Source organism: Schistocerca americana, chromosome 1 (genome assembly GCF_021461395.2).
Source record: "Schistocerca americana isolate TAMUIC-IGC-003095 chromosome 1, iqSchAmer2.1, whole genome shotgun sequence".
Taxonomy (NCBI): Eukaryota; Metazoa; Arthropoda; class Insecta; order Orthoptera; family Acrididae; genus Schistocerca; species Schistocerca americana.
Genome location: NC_060119.1, coordinates 689,960,195 through 689,983,830, shown reverse-complemented (window position 1 = coordinate 689,983,830; position 23,636 = coordinate 689,960,195). Strand labels below are relative to the sequence as shown.

Sequence of the window (23,636 nt, the reverse complement as noted above, 5' to 3'; positions counted from 1 at the left end):
CCGGTGTGGTCAAGAGCCCAGGGGAGGCGCTGCAGGCGATGTAGAGCTGTCAGCAAAGTACTCGCTCTGCTGTCCTAACGGATACATTCGTCGTACGTTCCCACACTGATTTCTGCGATTTCACGCAGCTTTGCTTGACAGCTCCATGCAAACTCTGCTGCTCTCGGTCGTTAAGTGGAGGGCGTCGGCTACTGGTGCCCGTGGTGAGAGGCAATGCCTGAAATTTGGTATTCTCGGCACACCTGACATTGTGGATCTCTGAATACTGAATTCGCTAACGATATCCTAAACAGAATGTGTCATGCGTCTATCTCCATCTACCATTCCGCGTTAAAAATCCGTTAATTCACATCGTGCGGCTATAACCTTTTCGTCATGCGGCCGGAAACCTTTTCACATGAATCACCTGAGTACAAATGACAACTCCGTCAATGCACTGACCTTTCATACCTTGTGTACGCAATACTACGGCCACCTGTATATGTGCATATCGCTATGCACTTACGTTTGTCGCATCAGTTTTGTGTGATGATGATAAAACCTCCCACGACGATGGAAAAGGGCACATGTACAATTTTTGATATGGGACACAGATTCCGAAAGGCTAAGTACTGGAGAAGAACTTGTTCTGGGAAATATGTTAGTGAAATAAGAGAACTTACGAATCGCTATTTGTACACTTTAGTAAACTTATTCATATACATGTAGTTGCTAATGTTGTAAAGACGAAAAACCTGATCAACATGTGGCGGTTCATCTTGAGGGTTGGCAACATGAAATTGCATTAGTACACGGAATCTTCAACCAGTACTATATCAACTGCACGTGCAATGAAGTTCGGGAAGTAATAAGATAACAGCAAATACACCACCATCACTCACAGAAAGTGCAAGCTTTCTTATGCTGATTTCGCATCTCGCGTCATGTTGAAACAATTGGCGCTGCGGCGATGTACCGGTATGTTCGACCCTCTCTTTCCTGCTTATGTGCCTGAAACGGATGAAGCCTGTTTTACCACAACCACAATTCTGAGTAACCGCAGCGGTCATTTATAGACCCTTGTGTGTCTCCGCTACAGTAGTCAAGAGTCTAGAATCATCATTACAAATGATCAGAGAACTTGTATCTGGGCACTGTCAGAGGTTGGTTAACAGGTTTAAGATAGGCACACATTCCAAACGGGGTAATGTGGATTCTGCATATAGGAAGTTAAGGAGATTAGTGTTTAACATACCATCAACAACTAGATAATTAGGGAGAAACACAAGCTTGGATAGGCATCCCTTTCAAAGAAACCATCCAGGCATTTACCTTAAGTAATTTTTGAGAACGTTTGTCGTTAAGAACAGCTGTTATTCTGCTCAAGTTGCAGTTGACGTTCGTGGAATTCGTAACGCGTTCTGCGTTCACCGCCACCGCCTACCAAAGTAGTATGAAGTCTAAAGATGGTCAGTAACTGACCGAAACGGGTGAACACAAAAATAAAGCTTTACTGAGGTCGAAACTGTTTATGCTCATTTTAAATTTACCTTAAGCAATTTAGGGAAACCCGGAACAGCTAAATCTGTATGAGTGGACGGGAATTTCAAGCTCCATCCTTCCGAATGTGAGTTCAGTGTATCACCATCACAGTGCCACAAAGCTCGAGGCAAGGTCTACACAAGTTCGAAACTGAAATTTAAAAACTGTAAAAGTTTCATCAGATCCTGTAAAGAATGAATTATTGCGCTTTCGGAGAAAACAAGGGCGTATAGATGTGAAAACGGACAATCAATCTATTATCACTGGCGTTAAAAATTCCGAAGAATGTTTTATCAAACGGAACAAAAAACTGAAAGTAAATTATCAAAGCAGTAGTTTTGCTCAGGGAAAGGTAGGGGGCACTCGAGGAGTAATTCTAGCGCTGTGCTTAATAACAGAAGGCAGATTTAGGAGAAACAAGGAGACATAAGAGTACATTGTTTTTGTAGATTCAGAGGAGTCTTTTCATCATACGGAATACAATAACATATTTTCCTTTCTTAGCTTATGTGGTGTCCAGCTACAAGCACAGAGCGCTAATCAGTTCTGTTGGCAGGGTTGATCACTGTCTCTACTGACAGTTTGCGTACTTCATTTATTTATTTGTTTATTTATCGTACTGTTACAACAACAAATAGTAAGAAGTAAATATAGTGAACATTCGTGTTGTGAAGAGTCAGAGTGAGAAAGAAGTCGTTGTGAGAGTTGTTTGTCATCATCAGCATAATGACATCGCAGTGGTCACTGAAAATGTAAGGGAATTCAGTCGAGTGCTCAATCAAATGGAACTTGTGCTAGCTGGTGGCTGTAGCATGTACTCAAGCAAAAAGAAAACTAAGGTAATTATGTATGCAGCTGGTGGATAGTTACGTGTTAATCTTGGACAAGATACTCTGGAAGATTTGGATGAAATTTGCAATCTCGTTAGAAGAATAGATAAAAGAAGGAAGATGCAAGAAAGACGTAGAAGTGGGGGTCACACAAATCAGAAGTCGTTACCATAAAAAAAAGCTGCTGAAATTCAAGAATATAAACACTGAGATCAAAAAAAGATGGATGAAAAGTCATGTTTGAGGTCCATGGGCGCAAACTGTTGACTATGATGAAGACAGAAATGAAACGATTACAAGCGCTTAAAATGTGTTGCTGTAGGAGGCTGTTGAAGATGAGGTGGGTTGATCGAGTGAGAAATGAATATTTTCTGCCATCAGTCAGAGAGAAGAAATGCTTAATATAGACCATAATAAACCGAGACAGAAAATAGCCTGATACATGTAACGACAAGAGTTGTTGCAAAAAAATGGTTGAAGGAGCGGTAGAGGGAAAAATGGGAAGAGCAAGCCTATATACACATCAACAAAAGTTTTGCATCACCTCTTTATTTATAAATTCAAGAATTGGTTGTGAGGCATGCATACGTATTCATTTGCAATGTGTCCATATCCACCCATGGGAGTGGGGTAGGGGGGGGGGGGGGGTCACAGTACTTCTAAGCAACGTCAGTAACTGATAGAGCGTCGTCCCCTGGCTCGGATGCAGGCTTAAATCCATCGTGGCTTACCATGGATGAGATCATGATCCAAATTGTCCCACTCGTCAATGGCGAGTCGAACAGAGTACGTGGTCGTTGTCGACGTCCAAAACCACCTCGTTCCATCGATCCCACACAAGTTCGATTGGGTTCTTGTTCGGGGAATAGACAGACTACTCATTTCTGGCGATACTAGAATGCTGAAGGAACGTGTTCAAGACAACAGCAAGGTGAGCACGTGAGTTATCATCAAGGTGAAAATCTCACCAAATGTTTGGCGATATGGTCCCACTGTTGGTTCAGTATCTCGTCCCTGTACCTTAGAGCAGTGAACTGCCTCCAACAACCACGAGTGATGTATGGTGGCCCTTGTTGCACATGTGGGACAGTGTTGGAAGCGTTTGATATTATTGGGCTGCCTCCACTCACGTTGTCTGCGATTATCAGGATACAAACAGATCTGAATTTCGTCCGTAAACAACACAATCCTGGGTCGCCCAGTAAGCATGGTGTCTTTCCAATCTGTAACTGAGCCAATGGTGTTATGGAGTTCGACGTGGTGCTCGCCATGGTCGTCGGGAATGAAGATTCACTTCATGCTATCGTCTCTTACCAGTTTGACGCGATACGAGTACATGACGTACCATAGCCCCCTTCGAAAGCCAAATTCAGTTCTGGAGCACTCATACAACGGTTTCTTTGATTCAGAAGTTGCAGATATCAATCATCCAATGCACCCGTCGAATTTGGACGGTCTGTGCGATGTAAGTTCTTAATACCATCTGTCAAATGGATCCCATTCCACGTTAACACCATATCGCTCACTCCAGTGCACAAGTCGAGCAATTCCCCTGGTTGACAATCCTTCCGCGCGTAACATCATGATGCAGATGCGATCACTGGTCGCGGCTGTTCTTAATGGGATCGTGGAAGTTTACTCTACTGTTCCACAGACGTCGCTAATGCGTCCCTACTGGTGCTTTACTTTCAACTGGAGTGCTACAATCCATTCGAGTGCAGCGTGCTACCCGTAGGCAGCGCTCATGGTAACTGCGTGTATGTTGACAAACAACGCCAAGGATGACCTACCGATAGGTACAGGAACAGTCACTATAGCAACATGCCTGCACGACATATCGGGGTGATGCAAAACTTTTGTTGATGTGATTATAGGAAGGTAGATCGTAAATGATGTAATATGCTGCAGCTGTACTGAAACGAAGAGGAATGATGGTAAGCGACGGGAATACAAAACTGCATGTAACCAGCCTTAGGACTGATGACCGGAAAAACAACAACGACTATCTACCCTCCCCGCTGAATTGCATCAGTGTCTCCGAGAGATGCGTACCCCACATTTCTAGAACAAATCCCACTTTATGTTCGTACATGTACAGTATGTGGCCACGACATTATGGAATCCTAATCCTTACTCGCTCTGTAGCACACCTTGTTCCCGCATCCGCTACGTCAGACGTTTCCTGAAGAGCAGGTAGGAGGAGGACGTCTTGTTTCGTAGTGAGCTCTCTCACTTGATCTGATCCTATTTGATCGTTTCTTATCCGTCATGAGAAAGTCTAGAAAACAGCATTTTAAACAATTATTGAATAGATAAATAAAATCTTTTCTTTTAAAAATGTGCCTACTTGCATTTTATCACCGTTAATAGACCATCGATAAATTGGAAATGTTCTCATTTTCATTTTTAATTCGTTCCCGAATGCGATTTACCTATCTTAAAGTGATACACGTGCTCTACCCCACCATCATGGTAACACCCTTTATATGTTCTACAATCTCAATCATGCACCTTTCTCAGCTTTCCTTTGTAAAATTCTGTTCATTCTCTGTATATTCCTGGGGACTGATTACCACGTAGTTTGGTCCCTTTACTCCCCACACCAGCCAACCAACCACCATTTCTGTTTTATAGCTTTTTTCTTCATATTATTTAGTCTGTTGTTCATAAGATTATTGCTTACTGCATACTGCTTATTTTTTGCTGATGTCTTCTCTAGGTTCTTCTTTTCGTGCGTATAAGGGGTTTTTCATGTAAGTACTTAATTCTCAGAACACCCAAACAGTGTGTGTGCATTCGAATACCATACTTAGTGAACGACCATTGTGTGATAGTATTGTGCTAGCCACTGAAATTGCAACATAGACAGAATATCAAATAACAAAACTTTACATATTGTGCAAATGCAGTACAGAAGGAACATGATTAAATTTTTGTAGGTGATTTGTGCGTATACAGAGTGCGAAATTTAGTACACAGAGCTGACACCTCTGGCAGCAACAACTGCTCTGTCCGTCCTGGACATCGCGTCGAATTGAACTTGGATGAGAGAAGAGGGTACGTCATTCCATGCTGCTTCAAATCTATACCAGGGTTGATTGGTCATATTGGTTGGCGAGTTATGGTGTGCCAGTCTATCGACAACCCATGGAAAGATATTCCCATTGGCAGTGAGACCTTGAGAACGCGCAAGCAGGACAACAGCCGAGCATCCTCTGTGTCGAGACAGATCATGACAGCGAGGGCAACACGCGATCTTGGGTACCGTTGTTCAAAGATGACGTCACGGAGAGCTTGCAAAAAAGGCACATCTGTCGCCCATAATTCCTCGGAACTGCAACAGCTGTTTTCCGGATCACCGACTATGTGACCGAGAGATGACTGTGTTGTGTGTCCAGTGGCACAGCATTATCATCACAACAGGTGCTGGACGCGGTATGACTGTGACCAATACTTCCTGGCAATGTTCATACTACTCGTAGCCTCCTCACAGGAATCTGTCCATTGGGATCTTGTACGCAGAATAGGGACTCGTCTGAAAAGACGGCGTGGTGCCATTCCTGTGTCCAATGATGTTGGGCGCACGACATCGGCGCGTCTCTCTCTGGTTCCGCGATAAGGGGAAACTGCGTCAGTGAACGCCATGTTGGCAGTCCATGGTGCCCCAGACGCCATCGCATGGTCTGTGTTTATTCGAGGGGGTGGTAAAAATAATGCCTCCCAATTTTTTTTATTCTGTTGTCAGAATCGGTTGAGGTGTTACATGTCACGCATACTACAGGGTCGGCCGGCCGCTGTGACCGAGCGGTTCTAGGCGCTTCAGTCCAGAACCGCGCTGCTGCTACGGTCGCAGGTTCGAATCCTGCCTCAGGCATGGATGTGTGTGATGTCCTAGGGTTGGTTAGGTTTAAGTAGTTCTAAGTCTAGGGGACTGATGACCTCAGATGTTAAGTCCCATAGTGCTCAGTGCCATTTTTTTTATTACAGGGTCGACTTCGATAGAGGGGTTCCAACTTGTAGCGCGTAAAGGTGGCGTGTGAAGTAAATACATCTGTTCGTGAGAAATCTGTGCCTGGGAAACAGCGAGCTCTATTGAGTTCCTTACCGCAGAAAACGTGCCACACTCGGAGCACCCTCTCATTCAGCATGAGAATGCCAACCAATACACGAGCGCAGCGACAGCCATCCGACGCCTTGGGTTCACCGTCATCGTTCATCCTCGATATAGTACCGACATGGCCTCATCCGATTTTCACCTAAAACTTAAAGAACGTCTTCGAGGACTTCACTTCGATAGTAATGAAGCGATGCAAGCAGAGGTGAGTCAGCAGGCATTGCGCACCATAGTAAACCTTCCATGGTTCGTTAGGAACACAACGATTCACAACGACTTACAAATAAACACTGTTCCAGAGGAGATTCAATCCATACCGGAAAGATTTTATGCCAGATTTCCTTCCTCCACCAACACATTCATTCGTGAATTATCCGTGTATGAAACATCACAAACATAAACGTCCTAAATTTATACTGTTACCCCATCGGGAATCCGGGCTGAGGCTGACATCCGGCATGGACTGAAGTAACATCGTTCTTGTGCAACGCAGCTATCTCTTTATTCGCACGAAGTAATGGCCGCTATCGACAGGGGATCTCAAGTTGATTCCGTATTTCTAGATTTCCGGAAGGCCTTTGACACCGTTCCTCACAAGCGACTTCTATTCAAGCTGCGGGCCTATGGGGTATCGTCTCAGTTGTGCGACTGGATTCGTGATTTCCTGTCAGTAAGGTCGCAGTTCGTAGTAATAGACGGCAAATCATCGAGTAAAACTGAAGTGATATCAGGTGTTCCCCAGGGAAGCGTCCTGGGACCTCTGCTGTTCCTGATCTATATAAATGACCTGGGTGACAATCTGAGCAGTTCTCTTAGGTTGTTCGCAGATGATGCTGTAATTTACCGTCTAGTAAGGTCATCCGAAGACCAGTATCAGTTGCAAAGCGATTTAGCAAAGATTGCTGTATGGTGTGGCAGGTGGCAGTTGACGCTAAATAACGAAAAGTGTGAGGTGATCCACATGAGTCCAAAAGAAATCCGTTGGAATTCGATTACTCGATAAATAGTACAATTCTCAAGGCTGTCAATTCAACTAAGTATCTGGGTGTTAAAATTACGAACAACTTCAGTTGGAAAGACCACATAGATAATATTGTGGGGAAGGCGAGCCAAAGGTTGCGTTTCATTGGCAGGACACTTAGAAGATGCAACAAGTCCACTAAAGGGGCAGCTTACACTACACTCGTTCGTCCTCTGTAAGAATATTGCTGCGCGGGATCCTTACCAGGTGGGATTGACGGAGGACATCGAAAGGGTGCAAAAAAGGGCGGCTCGTTTTGTATTATCTCTTAATAGGGGAGAGAGTGTGGCACATATGATACGCGAGTTGGGATGGAAGTCATTAAAGCAAAGACGTTTTTCGTCGCGGCGATATCTATTTACGAAATTTCAGTCACCAACTTTCTCTTCCGAATGCGAAAATATTTTGTTGAGCCCAACCTACACAGGTAGGAACGATCATCAGAATAAAATAAGAGAAATCAGAGATCGAACAGAAAGGTTTAGGCGTTCGTTTGTCCCGCGCGCTGTTCGGGAGTAGAATGGCAGAGAGATAGTATGATTGTGGTTCGATGAACCCTCTGCCAAGCACTTAAATGTGAATTGCAGAGTAATTATGTAGATGTAGATGTATGCTGCCGGTCACGCATCTTTGTAAATAATGTACTGTGGCACTGTAAATTCTAATGTTTAAATTGCAATATTGTGCATACTAAACAACGTTTTGCTCTTTTTATTTCAAATGTCATGTTGTCCTATTGTTACATATATTGTTAAAATTATTTGTTAATCTTCTGTTATTTATAGTTACTAATGACCTAGTCGTTGTAACTCAAAACTTGAATCCACGTTCTATACTCATTTGTATTTTGTCATCTTGTGGGGTTTTTATTGCCTCCATGGCAAATGTTTTGCCCCATTACTGTCGTTTTCAGCTAGATACGCGAAATATTATGTAATTGGGTGGAAAAATCCGCGGGTCGGGACTCTATAAAATAAAAACGGAGTTTATGGCTTCATCAACAAAACTGGTCTTCCGTTTGGAGAAATGTGTTCGTCGCCAAGGTTACTACATTGAGAAATTAATATGTAGACATGAAGTATGAAGTTGTAGAATGCTAATAACGTTTGTTTTTTTTTTTTAAAAAAAAGCGTTAAGGGTTTTCATATAAAATATTCGGAGGCATTCCTTTTGAGCAGGTCCTCGTATTTGTATTGCTACAAGCAAGTCCATTTCCGGATTCGGCGTGTGTAACGTGACTGTACGATACTGCACGGCCGAGCGCACAATGGGTCCGCCTTCTGGGGCACTAGTCCCGTGGGGTCGTTGAGGTCTTGCATGTACTGAGCATGGATCTCCTGTATTCCGTGTTCACACAGCAGACCTGGGATTCCAACCAACGCAATCTGGAATATCGCGGAACTATTGACCGCAGTCTTGAAAGGCCACAGTCCTGCCGTTTTCGAATTGTAACACACCTTGGTAGACTTTTCTCCTTCTTACACGAGACATAATACGATGATCTAACAACCAACCAACACTGAAATGAGAGTTTTGAACGAGAAACCCACTGTTTAGTCCTTCCTTATGCAGAAAATGCGATTGCCGATAATCTTACATACTTTGTGCGAACGATCTGAAATGTTAATCATTTGCGTAGTCAAGCAAGAAGTAGACTTCCTGCTAATCTGACGCTTGTGGCACATTCACCGTGTTCATGGTGTTGCTGCTTGAACACACGACAGTGTAGATTGATACTCCTTTGACTTTCTATTTCGTATATGATGTTTAGTCCGGCACTAGCCGTATTAAAAATACTTTAGCGTTTGTAATATCAATTATCGGAGTACAGCGTTTTGACGTACAGAGCCTTATAAACCGAGAGTCACTTGTAACTCTTCAGAATTGTTAGTTTTCTTATGTTTCTCCTCTCTCTCTCTCCGTGCGTCTTTGCTGTAGCATCAGGATGCTGTTGGGTAGAAATATCAACCTTACCTGGAAATAAAATACAGAGAGTAAGCTTCGAAGGGTTAGCCAGAACTTACCCGCAGGTGTCCCTGGTCCTGGGCTGGGTGAGCCTCCTCCGGAAATCTGGCTCGACTGTCGTCTGCAAAAAAAGAAAACAAATTTTACCTCACATATTAAAATGCTGCACTTTATAAAATTATAAAATATGAGAACAAAATATAAGTAACAGAGCTGTCCTCAATGATCATCCTAATTTTTTTTTATTTTTTTTTTATTTTTTTTTTCGTGCAGCCCTCCAAACTCCATTTGTTCCACTGATATTCGGACTGCATACCATCCGGCCATCTTCCGAGTGAGTCAAACGACTCAAGCTACAGCCTTTTATCGTCTTCGCGGTTGACTGTAGTTTCTTGGGTTCCTTTTTTGATTACATTCTCGATCTTCCTTATTGTATTCTTCATTTGATAAGTGGTTTAATATTCAATAAGAAACACAATTTAACCGTTCTAGTTCCACTGGGATCAATATGATCCCATAACCACATTAGAAAATCACATCTCACTTATTTTCAAAGCTTTTTTTTCAGAATATATAACTTTCTCTCTCTCTCTCTCTCTCTCTCTCTCTCTCTCTCTCTCTCTCTCTGAGTCAATTGTGTCCAAAGATGTTTTGTTCAAATTTATATTTACAACACATTAAAATGTATTCATGTTGTTTTTTGCACTGAGTACCACTGGGGTCAATATGACCTCAATCTAAATTTCATTTTTGTGTCTTGAATGTAATGTTTATGAAAATAGAATCATTATTGTTACATTGAACAAATGTAGTGTATCTTTTTGTGTTAATTCGTTAAATAACTGCCAATATATTCTATGTAAATTACTTGGGATCTATAGGACCCCAGTTGCACTCAGTGAGAGTAAAAACACCTGGTAGTAGGCCGGTTAAATGGGTATTGCCTTATTTACATGACAGAGTGGAAGAGAAGAGTTCTCTTGTAAGTTTTACCGAAGCAGCACGACATCGGAGAGAGAAAGAAAGGATGAGAGAGAGCGCTCTTCGGAGTTTCGCGTGAACAGGAGCGTCTAGACTTGTCAACGTCTTGTTACCATCCTCGACTCGGCGAGAGGATGGGTCTTGTAACAGCGCTGATCTTCCATCTAACTTACTCGACGGAAGAAACATCGCGTGAAACGAGCCCACGCTACGTCTACAAATGACGGCGTGTCACAGTTCAACCACCGAGACAAATTACTGGTAGCAGATTTTATTTTGATTTACGAGGGAGGCAGCGATAAACTGTTGATCGCTGCTTCTTTTTTTAAATCGAAATAAAATCAGATTAATTCGATAAATTATAAACAATGGAGCCAACAGTTACACAGAATTGTAACTGACAAAAACAAGTCTGTGTTCAAATCAGTTTTCAGTAGATATTTGTTACAATGGGTAGTAATGATAGGTTACCTGAACACGGGAGAAGTTGAAAATTAAGAGAGAAAGATTCAGGTTTTTTCGATCATCTTTTAACAGAAAACCACTCATACGATATAGAATTTACATTCTGTAAAGAAAAGTAGAAAGGTGACCTTGGTAGAAATACTTGAAATCAAAAAACATGACACAGAATGCCAGCTTAGTACTAAATGCTCAAACATAATTTTCTATCTCCCCTCTTTTAAATTAAGTTTCAGTTAGAAAGAAAAGAGTGAAATTGTAAATTCAAAATAATTTTTCGTCAATTGTTAAATGTATCTCTACAAAAAAACTTTGTATCCTTTTTTGGTTAATGTAATTACTTCTACGCGATTAAAAATGCAGTACTTTCCTATGTCAACACCCTGCAAGTCAGGTTCGTATCTTCTGTGTAAATAAAATTCGTGTAAGTTGCACTTCACTGTTTCTGTGTTCACGACACACAGTTGTCACCTGAAGAGGCCTAAGAAGCCGAAAGGAAGTGGGTGACCATATAAACTAATTTTGCAGAACATCAATAAGTGTTTCTTATTTAATATAATAATGACTTTTAATAGAAAGCAGCCGGCCGCGGTGGTCTCGCGGTTCTAGGCGCGCAGTCCGGAACCGCGCGACTGCTACGGTCGCAGGTTCGAATCCTGCCTCGGACATGGATGTGTGTGATGTCCTTAGGTTAGTTAGGTTTAAGTAGTTCTACGTTCTAGGGGACTGATGACCACAGCTGTTAAGTCCCATAGTGCTCAGAGCCATTTGAACCATTTGAATAGAAAGCACAGGATCTAATAAACACCCTCTGGCCAGTTTTACGACAAAAAGTAAGGAACGACTTAATCAAGCCTGATACAATAGAAAGTGGTTAAAGAATATTTGGAATAGGATTCACTTATAAAACGGAGCAGCGTTTGTGCTTCTTTTCATTACTGAATAGGTGCCTTCTGGGGATTATATGGTTCAAATGGCTCTGAACACTATGGGACGTAACAGCTGTGGTCATCAGTCCCCTAAAACTTATAACTACTTAAACCTAACTAACCTAAGGACATCACACACATCCATGCCCGAGGCAGGATTCGAACCTGCGACCGTAGCGGTCACGCGGTTCCAGACTGAAGCGCCTAGAATCGCACGGCCACACCGGCCGGCATTTTGCAATACGTAACTGACGATGAATATTGGTAATGATAATGGCACTTAAGTACTTTGGCTAAAGTAATAAAAAAAAGTAGAGTGGCAGTCTGGGGCATGCGTTATGGGAGTTGAATTCTAGTTAAAGAATGGAAGGGTGAAGAATAATATTTAACAGCCCGTCAACATCGACGACATTACAAATCGGAACTGCTCAAAGATGGAGAAGGAAATGCCATGACCTTGCTGAAGTAAACGTTAGGATTTCATTAGAAACGATGCCGGCCGGTGTGGCCGTGCGGTTCTAGGCGCTTCAGTCTGGAAACGCGTGACCGCTACGGTCGCAGGTTCGAATCCTGCCTCGGGCATCTATGTGTGTGATGTCCTTAGGTTAGTTAGGTTTAATTAGTTCTAAGTTCTAGGTGACTGATGACCTCAGAAGTTAAGTCGCATAGTGCTCAGAGCTATTTGAACCATTTAGAAACGATTTAGGGAATCCACGGAAAAACAAAACAAGGACGACCAGACGGAGATTTTAACCCTCGCGTAGCCAGTTCTTACTCCAGTGACTTAATGACACAGCTATTTTGAATGTGACAGGAACAATACTAACCTGGTGAAACAGTGTGTACGGAAGGTTCAAATGGCTCTGAGCACTATGGGACTTAACATCTGAGGTCATCAGTCCCCTAGAACTTAGAACTACTTAAACCTAACTAACCTATGGACATCACACACATCCATGTCCAAGGCAGGATTCGAACCTGTGACCGTAGCGGTCGCGCGGTTCCAGACTGAAGCGCCTAGAACCGCTCGGCCACACCGGCCGGCGTGTACGGAAGGACTTGAAGGACGGATGACGATTGGCAAACAGATTCAGAATTGTGTAGTGGATGCATCTAGCAGGAGATCCCATCAACGCCGTCCCTCCACGTATGAGAAAAGAAAGAGAATTTGTCTGATTTAAATTCATTCATCATAATCGATGTTTTTCGGAAGAGTGCAACTGTAATGAAACATTTCACCAGTTACTTTTTTCATGCAAGCACGACGCCTTTAAGGAATTTATTCCCATTTTCAAATGCAACGACTTACACTGGTATTGTACGTGACGTTTGAGGGTGTTGTTCTACTTCGCTTGTCATGCAGCCGTCTTTTTCTGATCTTACTGCGATCGCAAAATATAATTTTGGAATTTTTTACGCACTAACGTTAAAGAATAGTTAGAAAATAGTATTTTCTAAGTTTGTGTAAAAAATTCCAAGATTTATATTTTCCGATACAGTAAAAATACAAAAGACTATTGCAGGGCAAGAAAAGCAAAACAGCACACGCGCAGGCATCACATGCAATAAATAGTTGCACTTGAAAATAGGAATAAATTCCTGAAACTCATCGTGATATACGTGCAGTGTTATACTTAAATCGAAATTTCTGTAGCTTGTAGTTATATGTAGCACATCAGATGCAGTAAGCGAACTGGCTTGTGAGACTTGACGCAGTTTCCGTCTCGAGTGCACGTGCTGAGAGGAAAGACGGCAGCGGACCTTGCCCCACATGGTCTGCCTTGGCCGGCCATACTGGGCAGCGACCCGAGGCCACGTGAGCTCCAGTTATCACAGGTCGCGTCGACATTTCTACACAGCTACCTGCTATCAGCAACGTGCAATCCGCGTAAAATACTTTCATTTCTAATCCAGAAAGGTATTCATAAAATGAAAAGTAATATGTTCACAGGCTCACACAAAATACGTGACACACAAACCTTAAGAGAACAATAGAAGCATTGTTTAAGAGGTAGGAGGAAGTTGACAGTATTTATATGTATAAAAGAATTAATGTATAGAACATCTGTTGTCACTACACAATAAACATATTACTTATAAAGTTACTGAAGATTGATGTTTCCGAAATCAGCAATTTCGTGTTAAGTATCAGAAAAGCCGTTCGGGGAACCGTGAAGCGCATTCATAAGGAGAATAAAATTGTCGATGCAGACGCGTACAGCTGGGTTCACATCGATTTAAATGGCGAGAGATACGTTATTACACCACAAGTTTAAAGAGATAGCTACACATTAGCACCTGCCGACGAAGTTACCTATCACACACCTTTTTCCCTACGTGAGTGTGCTAGACTAAGCTTGTTAGATTGGAGCAGATGCGTCCGAGCAACAAAAGATAAATTAAATACAATTGTACGGTTCTGGCCAATATATTTGTAAAATTTCCGATAGCCACAAGGCAAATTCTAGAAGTGGAAGTCTGTTCCCACATATTCCTAATTGGTATTCATCTTGCCTCCCTCCCATCTTTTTTTGGTGTATGGCTGGCAAAACAGAGATTTTCTTCACACCCTCTTCAAATTAAGTTGGCTGTGAATAATAGTTGAATAGTCGTTTCGCCATATTTTAGCTCTTTGACTTTCATAATCACACTTCCGAACAACTCAGTTAAGGTTTTCGGAAATATGGTGGTCCATTTGTCACTGAAAGCTGCAAACAAGCAGGAGTGGTATGGATCGTCGAAGTCAGTCACAAAGTCGACGTTCCAAAACTTCCCTGAAATGTTCACTCTGATTGAAATCATTAGTACTTGTGTGTCATGAGACGAACTGAAGGTGTCGTCATACCCAGAAGACAAAATTGCAATAGAAGCGATCTTGGAGTGTCTAGCACTCGGGCAATCTCCGTTGCACGGGACGCAACGCTTGTAGCGGATACTTGCGTCGACGTAAGCTAGCGCCGTCGTGACGTTGTAAGTAGGGGCTGTCACGGCTGAAGAGGCAGGCTAGGAAGTTGCCGAACGTCGGCCCAAAAAAGTCGTTCACTGCCAGCATCATCATACTTTCCTGAAACAACGTTGCCATGTGCCACATAAGCACCCCTCACCCACCCCGTTCCTCCATTTTCGGATTCTAGGGTCCCATGCAATTTCGTTATTTAAATAGAATCAGAGGATCGATACCCTTAGATTTACAAACAGTAGCTGACAGAAATCTATTCGTCGCCTCATCCGAGAGTTAGCCATCCCTCATACTATAGGGTGTATTTTGCGTCAAAGTTTGTGTTTCAAGTCATACAGTATTCAGTTACTACAAGCCGTTCATGAATATGATATACAAAACGTGTAAAGTTCTGTAGCCGGCCGGTGTGGCCGCGCGGTTCTAGGCGCTTCAGTCAGGAACAACGCGACCGCTACGGTCGCAGGTTCGAATCCTGACTCGGGCATGGATGTGTGTGATGTCCTTGGGTTACTTCCTGGCAGATTAAAACTGTGTGCCGGACCGAGACTCGAACTCAGGACCTTTGCCTTTCGCGGGCAAGTGCTCTACCGGCGAGCTACCCAAGCACGGCTCACGGCCCGTCCTCACAGCTTTACTTCCGCCAGTACGTCGTCCCCTACCTTCCAAACTTTACAGAAGCTCTCCTGCGAACCAAGCAGGACAAGCACTCCTGAAAGAAAGGATATTGCGGAGACATGGCTTAGCCACAGCCTAGGGCATGTTTCCAGAATGAGATTTTCACTCTGCAGCGGAGTGTGCGCTGGTATGAAACTTCCTGGCAGATTAAAACTGTGTGCCGGACCGAGACTCGAACTCGGGAGGTACTGGCACAAGTAAAGCTGTGAGGACGGGGCGTGAGTCGTGCTTGGGTAGCTCAGTTGGTAGAGCACTTGCCCGCGAAAGGCAAAGGTCCAGAGTCCGAGTCTCAGTCCTGCACACAGTTTTAATCTGCCAGTTTCATACCAGCGCACACTCCGCTGCAGTGTGAAAATCTCATTCTGTCCTTAGGTTAGTTAGGTTTAAGTAGTTCTAAGTTCTGGGGGACTGATGACCTCAGATGTTAAGTCCCATAGTGCTCAGAGCCATATTTTTTTTTTTTGTGAAGTTCTGAGAATTCATTCTGAGCGTGGAGACTGAAGGTAACAATTTTTTTTCACGTTTAGAGTTCAGTAATGACGCAACATTCCATTTAAGTGGAACAGTGGACCACTACACCAGCCACCTATCATAGCCGAACACGAGAGAGACTGTCCTTAGCTTCACGTATTTTGCGCCTCACGTATTTTACGGTTCGGTTTTTTTGGGGGGAAAAATTGTTACAGAAGTAGCGTACTTGGATATGTTGGTCTGGCTTTTCCCACAGCTGCGAGAACATGACAAAAACCTTATTTTTCAGCAGGACGGAGCATCACCATACTGATATAGCTATGTAAGAGCATTTCTTAATAATGAGCTGTTTCAATGACGGATCGACTGTGAAGGGAGTACGGATCTCGCATTGCACCATTGGCCTCCAAGGTTTCACGTTATGTGAATCTTGTGGAAGTTTGTGAAAGACTCCTCTTATGTGCCACCCCTCCAATGAACTTTGAGTGAACTCAGTGACGCCGAAAAGTAAAAGCAGTAAACGTGGTAACTCCAGACATGCTCGCAAATGTATGGGACCATTTTGACAATCATCTGGATGATGATACACGCATCCGGTGGAGGGCAAAAGTATGGGACGATTTTGACAGTCATCTGGATGATGGTCGTGTGTCTGGTGTAGGGGAAAAGTTTGATGAAACTTTTTGCAGCACTCTGTAGACTTTTTGAGTAGGTGATATTTGCCTGACCAGTTTGCTTGTGTTCCTGCTGAGCACTGCGTTGAGCGACACTGATTGGCTGCAGCCAGCAGCGGTGGCGGCCATGTGTTCGCCACAGACAAGGTCGTCGGTGTCCGGCGAGGCCGCGGCGTTCTGTTTGTAGCCTACATGGCTCTGCCCGCTGCCGGGCCTTAGCCTATTCCGCAGACCCGCACTTCCATTCCCGTCATCGGCAAGGCCGCGCGCCACTGGGAGACTTGTCTCAGCGGCGTGATCTATTGCCGGCCCTTCCGAGGAAGCAAAGATTTGCGTTAGGCGCAGCACCTGCTCTCCGCGTCTTTCTCCCTTTTATAGACAATGAGGTCCGTGTCACGTAACGAATGTTTCGGTTTCACTGCCCGTGAGAGTGGAGTATGAGACAACTGGGTGACGGTCACGTATTTCGTGCAGAAGTAACCTCAGTCGAGAAACGTGAAAGCCTGCGTATCTGGATCTGGAGAGAATGAAGTCTTTTATTGTACTCTACAATGATTGCGTCCGACATACCATACTTCAAATACATTTTGTGTCGATGTGCTCCAGATTTTGCAAACGTCCATAAAGTTAATGAAAGCTGGTACGATATTACTACTAAACTAAAGAGCAACATCAGTTTTCACATGCTTAAAGTATTGACTGAAGTCGCTTCCATTTGTGAGTGATTATGCAGGGTGGTCAGAAACAGTCTGAAAAGCTCGTATGGGTGTTTCAGGGTACATTGTGCTGAAAAATAATTGTTAAGAAAAAAATTCGTTACGTTGTGTTAATTAGCATTGAAGTTAGTCAGTAACGCCGTTGTATGCAAAAATTCAAGCGTGTTCTTCGTTTGGTTTCCTAAGAGAGCAATAAAAATTTTGAATTAGGCGGTAGTAAGGATCGAAACCGAGCCAAAGACTGAGCAGTCTCGTGCGCTATCAACTACACTATGAGAACAACTGACACTAATCTGGCGGGCCATTTGAATTCGCGCGCACAACGGCCTGATTGGCTAACTTCAAAGTTAACTAACTCAGAAACGGCTGAAAGTGTGGAATTTTTTTTCCAACGATTACTTCTCAGCACTACGTATCCTGCAACGCCCTTACAAGCTTTTCAGACTGTTTCTCACCACACTGTACAATTATAAAAGTTTCCTTGCTTCAGTACATCCCATATAAACTCATCCTCGTGGAGCCATGAAAAGTACAGGAAGCCTTGCTACATTCCACAGCACTACACACCCTTTACTTGTAATCATTTTCTTTGGATATGTAAGAATTGAATAACAAGCTGGATTTTATTTGTGAAAATAAATAGTTCCACGAGCAATCGAAGAGCCCTAATTAGAAAAATCGTAGGAAACTCACTCCATAGCCTACTTTGGTAGCTGTGTTCCATTAAAAATTTATGGCAGGATCATTAACATGAGGTCCTCAGTAATGGAATCGATCCGATCCGACCTTTGAGCTGAAAGGTACCTTACAAATCCTTCGTGGAAGCAACTTCGATGATGAGGGCGTGGGAGGCATTTTACCTTAAGAAACTTCCTTACCTTTCTAAAACAAACTCGTGGAACTTTTGGAACAGTTTCAGGAGTGAAGACGGCATCTTCACATTCATGATAATAATTTTGTGTATAATAACGAGCTCATGGTTTGAATACTAATTCTAATTGTTTTAATTGTTAAAAAGTGTGCACTCGTTCGAGGTTTAGTCGCTGCTAGAAACTGTAGGTATTGGTATGAGAATGTGAGCGCCCATCTACCAGTGGCAGAGATGTATGTTTGCTTTTGACGTTGTTATGGTCTTCAGTCTGAGGACTGGTTTGATGCAGTTCTCCATGCTACTCTATCCTGTCCCAGCCTCTTCATTTCTGAATAACTAGTGCAACTTACATCCTTCTGAATCTCCTTACTGTATTCATCTCTTGGTCTTCCTCTACGATTTTCATCCCCCACACTTCCCTCCAGTACTAAATTGGTGATCCCTTGATATCTCAGAATGTGCCCTATCAACGGATCCCTTCTATTAGTCTTCTTTTCTCCTCGGTTCTGTTCAGCACCTCCTAATTAGTTATGGGATCTACCAATCTAATCTCCAGTATTCTTCTGTAGCACCACATTTCAAAATCTTGAATTCTCATCTTGTCCAAACTGTTTATCGTCCATATTTCACTTCCATACATGGCTACAGTTCACACAAATACTTTCAGAGAAGACTTCCTAAAACATAAATCTATATTCGATATTAACAAATTTCTTTTCTTCAGAAACGCCTTTCTTGCCATTGCCAGTCTACATTTTATATCCTCTCTACTTCGGCCATCGTCAGTTATTTTACTGCCCAAATAACAAAACTCATTTACTACTTTAAGTGTCTCGTTTCCTAATCTAATCTCCTCGGCATCACCTGATTTATTTCGGCTACATTTCGTTATCAATGTTTTGTTTTTGTTGATGTTCATCTTGTACCCACCTTTCAAGACGCTGTCCCTTCTAACTCCTTTTTTGTCTCTGACAGACTTACAGTGTCATCGACAAAACATATAGTTTTTATTTTTTGTCCCTGTACTTTAATTCCTACGCCAATTTTTTTGTTTTGTTTCCTTTATTGCCTGCTCAGTGTACAGATTGAATAACATCGTGGATAGGCCACAAATGTTTCAAATGTGACTTGTTAAACTGATAGTTCGGTAATATTCACACCTGTCACCACCTGCTTTCTTTGAAATTGGGATGATATAAACCGTACAAATTATATATTAAAATGAGAAATTTGTACATCGCTTTTAGCTGTACAATAAACAGGTACTGCATAACAGTAGCGCAGTCTGTTTCAGTACATAGGGAACTTTCTGTAATCTGGCAATATATAAAAGAAATGAATTGGGTGAAATACCATAGTTTGTATTTCAAAAGTGTTGCCAATATGCTTTCCTAGCGAAGCGCAGCTAGTACGTTTCCTGGAGAGCTGCAAATTAGCGCCACCGTAACTGTGCGTACTACGAGTAGGTGACTGTGATTTGTGCACGTCTAGCTGCATGCAGCGTTTATGGTTTATAGAGGATATCTGACAGCGCGGGCACGATGGACAGTGCAGTTCCCTCCAAAAGCATCAAGGGAACTGTTCGCTTGTATCTCATCTAATGGGCAGACAGGCATTAGTGTTCTCTTGTGCTCCCACTCCACGGATCATTACGGAGAACATTGTGTGATTTAAGTCGAGATGTTAGCATATGGTCAGCACAAGCTGAATTGCACGTGTCACGATGTCATATTTCATTGATAAAGCTCACTGCCATACGGATTCAAATCAGTCTCTGCGTGATCACGATGTAACGTCCCCAAACATAGAGGTCGGTAGTGTTTGTGCTGCCCCTGACGAGTGGATACCTTTGCACGTGAATTTGTGGTAGCGTTAACGGAGTAGGAAAAGACCTGCAGTTACTTCCAACAGGATGGAGCAATTGCCCATACAGCCGGCCAAACCTACGAGCACATTTACACAATCTTCACGCCTGACAGAGTTGTTGGCAGAGGCCAGTCTGGTCGCGTTCCTAACTGGCAACCCACGTCATCTGATCTGACAGTTCGGGATAAGTCGCTAATATTTGCCATTTGGAAAACCACTTTTACATAGCACCTAGTCACTTCAATACCAGTGACCAGTGAAACTGTTAGTAATATCAATAAGAATGATATACAGACAAAGTGGCGTATAAGGTGGCAATCTAAATTAAGAAGCAGAGCGCAATGAATCAGCTGTCACGACTACATGTTTGGCTTGTGAGTAACTATTTTTAAAGTTTGTAAAAAGGCCCAGCAGTGACATGATGAGAAGGAAAACAAAAACACCAAGTTATGTAGGTGTTTTGCATCACTAGGCTAGTAAATAACAAAATATTATATGCTTCGGACGTTGCACTGTTGCTACGACATGAGAAGACGTTCCTACTCTCCCAGTATTCTAAAACGAACATAACACGCACACACACACACACACACACACACACACACACACACACACACACACACACACACACACACACACACACAGCCGGCCTGAGTGGGCGAGCGGTTCTAGGCGCTACAGTTTGGAACCGCACGACCGCTACGGTCGCAGGTTCGAATCCTGCCTCAGGCATGAATGTGTGTGATGTCCTTAGGTTAGTTAGGTTTAAGTAGTCCTAAGTTCTAGGGGACTGATGACCTCAGAAGTTAAGTCCCATACTGCTCAGAGCCATTTGAACCATTTTGAACACACACACACACACACATGCTTATATACATACACTTTCAAGAAACTAACCAAATTACAAGAACAAAGTGCACTGATTTAATCACAGATTATTCCGACACGGTTATTCTTAATGCATCCAAAAAACAAAACGTCAGACTTTAAATGAAGGAGAGGAAATTAAAATAACAATTTTTTTTGCAAAATCTTGTTGTTACAAAATGTTTTCACCTCACTTTACGATCGCAAGATTCAAAGCCGAGACACTGCTGAAGATTTTAATTGTAGCAAATAATGACGAAAACTGAGCATCTAATGATCCTTCCTCATTGAAATGTGGGTTGACTGTCACAACATTTAACCTGTGTATTCGACCGACAGTGAAAGGAGGAGTCGATACGGAACACAACGACACGCCAGGAGCTGGAGGAACGCCCACCTGTTGCTGAACTGCTGGAGCGCGTTTCCCGGCTGAGGTCCGCGCTGGAGGCTGCTTCGGAGATCACTAGCTCCAGCGCGGAGTCAGCGTCGGCAGCGTGGCCACGCTCTGTGATCCACTTTCTTTCCAGCAGTAGAGGGGGCGAGGACAACAACGTCTGTGTCTGTGGATGAGCCGCCTGCCGACCTTGGGCGATTACCATGACGTACTGGATTGCATGGCTTCGAACACCTGTCACTCGGCTTTAAGAAAAATCAATCGCCTCTGGCGATATCGATACATTTCAGACTTCTCAGTGACCCACTGGTGTCAAAAGGTGGGAGTGAATAATCATGCAATTTTCTGTAGGTGTGAGATACTAAGTTGCTCTGTGATATCTAGACTGAAACACAGGAGAAAGGCTCTAGAGTTTAGCATCCTGTCGACATTGAGATAATTATAGATGGGATGCTGAAATGGAATATGTGGAAAGAAAGTACCTTTGGTCTTTTTAAACCACCTATCTCAGGATTCGCCTGAACTGGTTTAGGGAGACCACTGAGATATTCTTATCAAAAAATTAAACTTAATCTGTGGTAAAAAAATTATCTTGGCAGAAGTATGTTAAATTGCACGAACAATTAAGGTAGCGATACAGAACGTCAAAGGCAGCAAAATGAACAAATAGCATGTAACACAGGGACGAATCAGCTGAATTACTTAATGTTACACTAAGATTCATAAACCACATTGTGTAAACTGCTCGATTTCGTAAAAGCAACAATACAGCGAGGGCCTGTGTCGAGCAGCCGTTTGCACTTCAATGTTAGAATTTACGAAATATCCTACTGAAATCAGGGACTCGAGACTCTTCATCCCTAAACTGTAATTCTACGAGATCCGTCACTCTTCAAGAGTTGTGCTGTAAATCATTTCCCGGAACGCGTCGTGCAAAATAAAAACGGAATCGTGATTGATGGCAGGAAAGTTATTTCATAAAGAAATCCACTGTTTCGACATTCCCAGGCTTTCACCAACTCTTTTTATTGGATCAAATGAATGTTGTAAAAATTATTATGATCTTGCTATTGGTTATACTGATCAAATGTTTATTTGAGTCTTTAAATTCTGCAAGCGCTAGACATTTAATGAAACGTGAGTAATTATCATCACTATCCAAAGTTCGTCAAGATGATACTCAGTTTACGATATAAATATGAGAAATGATTTAAAATATATTAATATTAGAAAATTATTGTAAACGAAACCGAAAGACATAAAATTACAGCTTCTCAGTAAAGGAGATGGACCTGTAACGGTCTTTATCAATGAGGTAGAACTTCACTAGCCTTCTTCAGTGTTTGAGAGGAAATGTAGCTTCAAATAGTAGCAATTAATCGAAGCTAATGTTATTTAGCTATCCCACTTTTCGCTGAGTAGCAAAAACGTAAACGTATTTGTGATATCAACTACTCATAACTAACTGATAATAGGAAAAACTGATCAAGAAAAAGAGCATCGAGGACTTAGAGATGGAAATGTTAAGGAGAAGGAATGAAAATTTGGGGACAGTGCCATTCTCGTAATGACTGATGAAGGAAAGAAAAGGTAATAATCTTAGAGCTATATTTTTAAAGTTGAGATCGCTATTCCCGGTAAAAAATGACAACTAAAAGTGATGGAAACGTTGCTCAAATGTTATCTCTGGTCAGCATTACAGTACGAATCAGGTATCCAGTTCCCAACACCCTGAACGAAGTGTGATTTGTAAAATAATGTTACCGATAAAAAATGACTGGTTCCTCAAACGAGCTCGCAAAATTAGAGGAAAAATAAAAATCATGAAAGTCTATCAAAAGAGTCTACACCTTATGTAATGTAAGACACACAGCTAATACTACACAGAAAAATAAAGGGCGACGACAGAACTGACAGGCTACAGATATTTCAGCTTAAGGTATCAGAAAATAGACGAATATTCAGAAAGGAGACTGGCAGCTATACGACAGCACTAGTAGCGGGGTTACTGAGATTCAAGTGCAGTCCCACCTATATCAGTACCATCAGGGTCCAGCACCTCCCCCCTCAAGGTCACCACGCAAGGTCACCATCTGTCCCACCGTATTCCCCCCCCCCCCCTCCCAAACAGTTTCGGATAAACTGCGACATGAATGAACACACCTGCCACTTTTTCCATACAGCCACCTGAGCTGAAAAGAAGAATTGCATATTGGAGGGTGGTGATTGTGTTGCATAATGGTGAGGTGCCAGTGTAGGGGGCATAGTAATGAGTCAGATGTGTGTGGTGTGGCCTTGAGGTTTCTGGTTGAGCTGGATC

The 23,636-nt window shown here is 42.7% G+C and overlaps 1 protein-coding gene across 6 annotated transcripts in view; it reads right to left on the bottom strand.

The window, feature by feature from the left end:
* Positions 1 to 23,636, bottom strand: part of LOC124609172 — a 754,237-nt gene that overhangs the window by 126,809 nt on the left and 603,792 nt on the right. For all 6 annotated transcript variants that reach the window (XM_047140052.1, XM_047140049.1, XM_047140053.1 and 3 more), the window contains one exon: positions 9,511 to 9,572. In XM_047140052.1, the coding sequence (XP_046996008.1) occupies positions 9,511 to 9,572 (62 nt within the window). The remainder of the gene's footprint in view (positions 1 to 9,510; positions 9,573 to 23,636) is intronic.